Source organism: Salpingoeca rosetta (assembly GCF_000188695.1).
Source record: "Salpingoeca rosetta unplaced genomic scaffold supercont1.14, whole genome shotgun sequence".
NCBI lineage: Eukaryota > Choanoflagellata > Craspedida > Salpingoecidae > Salpingoeca > Salpingoeca rosetta.
The window spans coordinates 1,343,661-1,351,544 of NW_004754920.1; the positions used below are offsets into that span (position 1 = coordinate 1,343,661).

General features: G+C 55.6%; 2 protein-coding genes across 2 annotated transcripts in view; both read left to right on the forward strand.

The window, feature by feature from the left end:
- PTSG_06393 (chaperonin subunit 1) overlaps positions 1-2,532 on the forward strand; it is a gene marked incomplete at both ends in the record, with an annotated part of 5,477 nt that extends 2,945 nt beyond the window's left edge. The window contains 8 exons of the mRNA XM_004993225.1: positions 90-324; positions 603-763; positions 1,019-1,117; positions 1,311-1,415; positions 1,596-1,662; positions 1,845-1,930; positions 2,166-2,249; positions 2,452-2,532. Of these exons, the coding sequence (XP_004993282.1) occupies positions 90-324; positions 603-763; positions 1,019-1,117; positions 1,311-1,415; positions 1,596-1,662; positions 1,845-1,930; positions 2,166-2,249; positions 2,452-2,532 (918 nt within the window). The remainder of the gene's footprint in view (positions 1-89; positions 325-602; positions 764-1,018; positions 1,118-1,310; positions 1,416-1,595; positions 1,663-1,844; positions 1,931-2,165; positions 2,250-2,451) is intronic.
- Positions 2,533-3,169: 637 nt separating this feature from the next.
- Positions 3,170-7,703, forward strand: PTSG_06394 (uncharacterized protein; the record flags this gene model as incomplete). The annotated part of the gene is made up of 17 exons (XM_004993226.1): positions 3,170-3,259; positions 3,473-3,529; positions 3,729-3,809; positions 4,041-4,101; positions 4,257-4,330; positions 4,513-4,599; positions 4,783-4,862; positions 5,051-5,192; positions 5,414-5,566; positions 5,786-5,878; positions 6,023-6,076; positions 6,267-6,395; positions 6,564-6,616; positions 6,822-6,924; positions 7,098-7,165; positions 7,371-7,470; positions 7,617-7,703. 17 exons carry the CDS (start codon positions 3,170-3,172, stop codon positions 7,701-7,703), a joined length of 1,512 nt encoding a protein of 503 aa, XP_004993283.1.
- Between the last annotated feature and the right edge of the window lie 181 nt (positions 7,704-7,884).

Genomic DNA, 7,884 nt, shown 5'->3' on the forward strand with positions numbered 1-7,884 from the left:
CAAATCGTCGTTGCTCACACTCAAATGCACACACACACACACACATCATACTCACACATACTCACGCATACAAACACTCTGGCGAGCAGGAGAAGGAGAATGCGGAGGTTCGCATTGAGAACGTGAAGGAGTACCAGGCTGTTGTGGATGCGGAGTGGGAGATTCTGTACGAGAAGCTTGACAAGATCTACGCCACGGGGGCCAAGGTTGTGCTGAGCAAGCTGCCCATTGGCGACGTGGCCACCCAGTGGTTTGCTGACCGCGACATCTTCTGCGCCGGCCGCGTCCCAGACGACGACATGCAGCGCACCCGCAAGGCCTGCGGTGCGTTTGGCCGTTTGCTGCTGGTGGTGGTGGTGGTGACGGTGGTGGTGGTGGTAGTGGTGGTAGTGGTGATGGTAGCCATGGCCATGGTCGTGTTTGTGGTGGTGGTGAAGTAGAGCCAGTTTGGTGTTGTGTTTCTGGTGATGGTTTGACGGGTGGCATGACCCATCGATGTTTCCAATCTCCTCCACCCCCCCCCCTTCCAGAACAAGACTAATTGTGGTTCTCTGCATCTCTTCCCCCCTCCCAACCCTCGCTGTCTTGTTTGCTGTGTACAGGCGGGTCCATCCAGACGTCTGTGAACAACCTCACGGACGACGTGCTTGGCCGCTGCGAGCACTTTAAGGAGCGCCAGGTTGGCGGCGAGCGCTACAACTTCTTCACAGGCTGCCCCAAGGCAAAGACCTGCACCATCATCCTTCGTGGTGGCGCTGAGCAGGTGCGCATGTGATACGCGTCATGTGCGTGTGTATGCGCGTCATGTGCGTGTGTGTGTGTGTGTGTGTCCTGGTGCATGTGTGTCAACGGCTCTGTGATGGTGCCCAAGTCAGCCATCCGCCCCTGTTGCCCATTGACTGCCCTGTGCGCTGCTGCCTGCGTGTCGTCACGCGTGTTGCCTAACCCCGCCCTGTATTTGTGTGTGTGTGTGTGTGTGTGTGTGTGTGTGTGTGTGTGTGTGTGTTGCTGGCCCCAGTTTATTGAGGAGACGGAGCGGTCCCTGCACGACGCCATCATGATTGTGCGTCGCGCCATGAAGAACGACACCGTCGTCGCGGGCGGCGGCGCTATCGAGGTGTGTTGCTGTGTTGCTGTGTTGCTATGCGTTGTGTCGAGGGGCAGCAGATGCAGATGAAGCGTACGTGTGAAGGGTGCGTGTGAATTGGGTGTTGGGAACGACGGTTGTTGCGTGTGACTCCGTGTCAACCTCACTCGAGCGTGATCTCACCAATTTGCTTTTGTGTGTGTGTGTGTGTGTGTTTTCTTAGATGGCGCTGAGCAAGCGTCTGCGCGACCATGCCCGCACCATTCCCGGCAAGCAGCAGCTCCTCATTGCCGCCTTCTCCCAGGCCCTCGAGGTCATCCCACGCCAGGTGCGGCCCACTTTCCATGCCGTGGTGGCAGGCTGTGCCGTTATGTGCTGTGTTGCTGTTGTGTGTGTGTGTGTGTGTGTGTGTGTGTGTGTGTGCGTTGGACTTGTCTTGTGTTGTTTTTGTTTGTAGTTATCTCTGAACGAATGCACCCACTGTCACGGCCAACGCTTGTTCCCACAGCTGTGCGAGAACGCTGGCTTTGACGCAACGGACATCCTCAACAAGCTTCGTCGCGAGCACGCCGCAGGTGCGCCACGCTGTTTGCGTGCATGTGTGCGTGCATATGTGTGTGTGTGTTTGTGTCTGCCGGAAAACGAATGCCGCCCGCATTTGACAACCCGCCCAACCAACAAATGCCTCTAACCCGCGATTCCTCTTCCTCTTCCCCTCCCCCGTCCGTCCCTCTCACCTCATGTGGCACGTGCTCAGGCCCCTGCTGGTACGGTGTTGATGTGCACAAGGAGGATGCCTCGGACAACTTTGCTGCCGCCGTCTGGGAGCCAGCCATCGTCAAGGTGAGCACCACCACCGCATTCATTGCGTTGTTGCGTGTCCGTGGTGGGTGTGTGCGGTGTGTGCGTGGTGGGTGTGAAGGCGGTTGTAAACACACGCGACGCCCAGCGCATGTTGTGCCACCGGTGTTCGGATGTCATGTGCTTTATTGCTCGGCTTTATTGCTCGTTGCCTGTCATGCGCTGCTGTGCTAACACATGCATGTGTTCGTTTGTGCGTGTGATTGCTTGCGTGCAGATCAACGCTCTCACTGCTGCCTCTGAGGCCGCGTGCATGGTTCTCTCTGTGGACGAGACGGTCAAGGCACCGACGTCGGACGTGGTGCGGGTTTTGCGTCTGCGTATGCGTTGTTTGGCTGTGTTTTTGTCTTGTGTTCTCACACGTTTGTCACGCCTTCCTCTCGCCCCCCCTCCCTTTTGCTCCCCCACAACCCAACGGCCTTCTTCTGGCGCCCACCGGCACCATTTCTCACCTCACCTCACGTCACCTCACACCACGTGCCGTGAATGTGTTTGCTGTGCAGGCCGGAGCCCAGGCGCAGGGCGGCGGCCACCCAGGCATGATGCCTGCCGGCCGCGGCCGCGGTATGCCCGCTCGCCGATAAGCGCACACACATCGGTATGCCCGCTCGCCGATAAGCGCACACATCCGGGTGCACCACGGGAGGCGGGCGCATGCGGGTGAAGGGAGCAGCAGTCGCCGCCCTCATCGTTGCACGTGCTTGGATGTTGGTGGTGGTGGTGTGTGTTGTAGGTGTTTTTGTTGCAGGGTGTTTTGGTTGCAGTGTGTGTTGGGTATGTGTGTGTGTATGTCAGCAGCAGCTCCTTTCTGTGTGTCGGCAAGAGCGCCTCTGTGATGTTAACGACGTTGTGGTGTTGTCTTCGAAGAAACATAGGGAAGAAGAAGAGTGTGCTTGTTGTGTAATTTGGTGTCGTATGTGTGTGCGTGTGTTAGCTTTGTTTGTTGTTCCGTAAGTTGGTTGTTTTGCTTGCGGTTGGTGTCGCATAAGGCTTTTGTGGAACAAGGAGAGTAAAACGCCACTCCACTTTGAAAAGGGCGGTGATGTGTGTGTGTGTGTTCGTCGTATCTCACATCACCCAAATTGTTGTGGCAAGGTTCAACACGTCACACACACACACACACACACACACACAACCAAAACAACGCTCCTCACGACTGACTTCAGTGTTGTTGTAGTTGCTGGCGATTTGCTGTATTTTCACACACATTTCGGCGCCAATATGGATGTGGTGCGAGCCGTCAAGTCGGCTGTGTTCTACGCCTGCCGCAAGGTCAAAGGCCTCAAGGGCGTTGTGCTCGACGATGCCATGGTAAGCGCTGAAAAAGGCGGGGGGAGGGGTTGGGAACCACTACGTACTGTGTGCTGCGTGCTGTGGTTGCAGTATGTGTGGCGTGCGTAGCTTGTGTGCGTGCATGTTTGTGGTGAGTCGTGCAATGGCAATGTCATTGCACACGCTCCAGCACAGTGGCAACTCCGCAGCCAGTCCTTCCTCTGCCCCTCACGCTGGTGCTCTCTTGCTCAGTTTGATACAGTGTGCATGAGCATGGGGTGGAAGCGGCAGCCCCTGCAAGAGATGGAGGTGTGTAATCCATCGCAAAGGGGGACTTGCGAGTGGGGAATCGTGTCCAGTTCAAACCTGCAGAGCATGTGTGTGTGTGTGTGTGTGTGTGTGTGTGTGCTTGGTGCACTCGGTCTGTGCTCTCACTGCGTTTGCTGCGTGCTGACTAACAACCTTGGTTGTTGATATCGATTGTTGGCGTGATGCTCGGGTTTGGCAGGTGTTCCAGTTGGATCGAGTCTCCTCACAACGAGAGCTGATGCCAGAGGTCGCGTGCATCATGATCCTTCGACCAACGCAGGTGCGTGCGTGCGTGCGTGTGTGTGTGTGTGTGTGTGTGTGTGTGTGTGTGTGTGTGTGTGTTGGTCATGTGTGTGTGTGCGTTTGTCTTTATGTGTGTAGGTGTCGTGTGCCACGTGTGCCAAGGACAAGGGTGCACACTTGTGTCAGGTGTGGCTGCTTTGTGGGCTGGACTGAATTTTGTGCATTGTCGCTATTGTTAATAGATCCTCCAACCCTCATCCATGCACAGGAAAACTTGGACTTCTTGCGCGCAGAGCTGTCAGATCCAAAGTACCGCGAATACAACATCTGTACGTCGTTACCATGTGTCTCTATCATTCCCCTATCGCACGAGTGAACATCCACACCCGTATTCACCCTCTTTGCCGTTGAAACTTTGTCTTTGTTTTGCTTGTTTGACCTCTAACTGCGACCTGCCCCAATCCACTGCTGCTGTTTCACGCAGTCTTCTCCAATGTTGTCACGGAGGATCAGCTGAAGGACCTCGCCATGGCCGATGCACACAATCTTGTCAACGAGGTACGCGAGCGCACACGTGTGTATGCGGCTCTGTGTGTGTTGTATTTATGTGTGTGTGTGTGTGTGTGTGTGTGTGTGTGTGTGTGTGTGTGTGTGTGTGTGTGTTGTCTTTGTGCAGGTGCGACAACAATACCTACGGTGCACGCACTTACTTTTGTGACGCCCCTCTGTCCGCGTGCCAGGTTGAAGAGCTGTACATTGACTTTTGGCCGCACGACTCGCACCTCTTCACCACCAACACCCTGGGCTGCCTCAGCTCCCGACACATGGTACCTGACTGTGCACGCTCGCTGTGTGTCTCTGATATGGCTGGGCGTTTGCAGTGGTTCGTGCAGCCATGGAACACATGTGTGGGTGCACGTGAGTGTACGTGTGTTCGTGTGTACGTGTGTACGTGCATGCGTGTCCTCACTGCATCCACCACATGTGTGTGTGTGTGCGTGTGTGTGCAGATCAAGGGCAGTGCCATGCAGTCGATGACATCGGGGCTCTACAGCGTCGTGCAGTCCCTCAAGCTCAACCCAGTCATCAGGTGACGCAATCGTGACGTGTACGTATGCGTGCGAGTGTTTGTGTGTATACGTATGCGTGTGAGTGTGTGTGCGTGTGAGTGTGTGTGTGTGTGTGCATGCATTATCTTACACATTCGAACACACGCCCTCTTACACACACACGCACCCGTCCCCCCTCCGCCATCTTGACATCGCCTCTGTGCTGCAGGTACCAGGGCGGGTCCAGTGCGTGTGAGGCCGTGGCTCAGCGGTTGAGTGCAATTCTCGGTGGTGGTGGACGTCCGGACCAGCAATCCGTTGTCCTCATTGTCGACAGGCGCGCAGACCCAATCACCCCGCTCCTCCTGCCCGTGAGTCACAGCGGTGGTGGTGATGGCTAATGGGTGTTCGCAGTTGTTGTCGTTGTTCTTCGCAGTTGTTGTCGTTGTTCGCGTTGAGCTGGCCCTGACTTGTTGCACTATTTCTTACGCCGCCATGGCTTGCATGACACCTTGCACGCCCGTCCTTATGACCAATGCCGCCATCTTCGCAATCGTATCATCACCGCAATGGCTCCATATGGCACTGTCAGTGGACGTACGGTGCGATGGTGCACGACTTCTTTGGGCTCGTCAAGAATCAAGTGGACCGCTCCCGTCTCAAGGACAAGCAGCTTGACGAGCCAAACTTCTCTCCAGCACACGATCACCTCCTCCGCGGCTGCCACAACAGCTTCTTCGCACAGGTACGCCTGCTGCGTGCATGACGCATGGGTGTGATGCGTGTTGCTTCCACTGCTCATCTTGGCTGCACGCCCCTCTATTCAACACAACAACGCACCCCTCACACACTGTATGCAACATGCGTGAATGCGTTTGTGTGATTGTGTGGCGTGAATACGTGTGTGTGTGTGTGTGTGTGTGTGTGTGTGTGTGTGTGTGTGTGTGTGTGTGTGTGAGTGCAGCTATTTGACTCAGCCAAGCGGTTTGCAAAGATTGTCGATGAATACCAGCAGCTCAATGATCGCATCAAGACTCTCAGCCTTCAAGATATGGCGGTGTGTGTGTATGTGTGTGTGTGTGTGTGCGGACATGCGTGTCATGCCTTCAACCCCGCGCCATTGCAACAGAACTTCACGCACCACGAATACCCCCTACACAATATAATCCGCTGCATCTGTGCTGCTGGTGTTGGGTATCAGGGGCTGGTGAACGAGCTGCCGAAGCTGAAGGCCCAACGTGACGTCGCCGCACTGGTGAGAACACATGCACACACACACACATACACACACACACACACACACACACACAGCCGCACACACACACACACACACACACACATGCACATGCACATGCACACACACATATACATGTCGCTTGCCACCTCCTCACCACCCTGTCCCCCATCACAACCATCTCCCCCCCCCCTCCATCTCGGACCATCAGCACTTCAAGTTGGCCGGGGAGCTGCGACGGGTCATCAACGAATATCACCTCCACGATTCCGACGAAGACAGCATCTTCCACGCACAGCTCGACATGCTCTCAAACAGACGCAAGGCGGCTGCTCTCAAGGTTGCTCGCTGTCGTTTGTACACGTATGTTTGTGTGTGTGCAGGTCACATCGCTTTTGGATATGTGGTGTGCGCATATTTCCGTTTACCCGCGGCATTGCCGCCTACATGCAGCCCCTCGCCTTTGTCTGACACATGAACACACGAACGCGCGTACACATGTGCACAGGCGCTGCGCGCGATTATGGACGACCGCCGGTTCCGGAAATCAGAGAAGTTGAGGTGAGCACGTGATGGGCTCTCACGCACGCACTCACACACACACACACACACACACACACACACACACACACACACACACACACACACACACACACACACACACACACACACACACACACACATGTACATATGCATACGCACGCGTTCTCTCACGCGCCTTACCCACGCGACACACTCATTCAACCACTAATGTGTCACGTGACAGGCTTGTGCTGCTGTTTGTGCTGCGATACGAGAAGGACAAGCTGCCCATGGACGAAGTGACGGATTTGCTGTTTGAGGGGCGATGCACAGAGCGGCAACGCCGGGTGAGATGGGCTCAACAGACGTGCGTGCGTGTATGTGTGTGTCTGTCTGTCTCTGCCTCTGTCTCTGTCTCTGTCTCTCTCGCTCTCTGTCTGTGCGTGCTGGTCTGCATGCGCTGCTCATTGTTTTGCATTGACCCGTGTTGTGGTACGCATGTGTGTTGACATGGGTGCAGCTGCCACGACTGCTGCTCCCGTACGCCGGCCGCGCCTCCGATGGCCGCACATCACACGACATCTTCAAGTCAGTCGCTCGCGTGCACATCACGTCGCAACGGGGACTGGGATTTGGGGGGGGGTTAGCAATTGCACCTTTGCTGCTCTTCATATTCATCGTCTGGATTGCCGTTCATACTCATCTTCGCACATGCACACGCATGCACACACACGTGCGCACACACCTGCACACACCTGCACACACACACACGCGCGCGCGCATTGGCTGGCAGGTTGGCAGCGCAGCCCACTGCGGCCAACGAGGAGGAGACGCAATTCAGCATCTGCGAACACACCCCGCTGCTGGCACACACACTCGACGCATTGATCAAGGTGTGTGTGAGTGTGTGTGTGTGTGTGTGAGTGAGTGCGTGTGTGTGTGCGTGTGTGTGTGTGCGTGTGTGTGAATGTGTGTGTATTTGACTTTTGTATTTGTGTCTGGTTCACGTCTCCATGTGTGTGTGTGTGTGCATATTCAGGGCGCATTGAGCGGAAGCGACTACCCAGCTGTCAACGACAGCGACACACGAACACCGTCAGTTGAAGAGGAGGAGACGGTCACCTGAAATGCCTCCCCACCATTGGATGGATCTATGTCGTTTGCTCATATATAGCTTGCTCATATGTAGCTTGCTCATCCTCCCCATGCTCTCACGCACACACGCACACACGCACACACACACACACGCACACACACACACACACACACACACACACACACATGTGTGTGTGTGTGTGTGTGTGTGT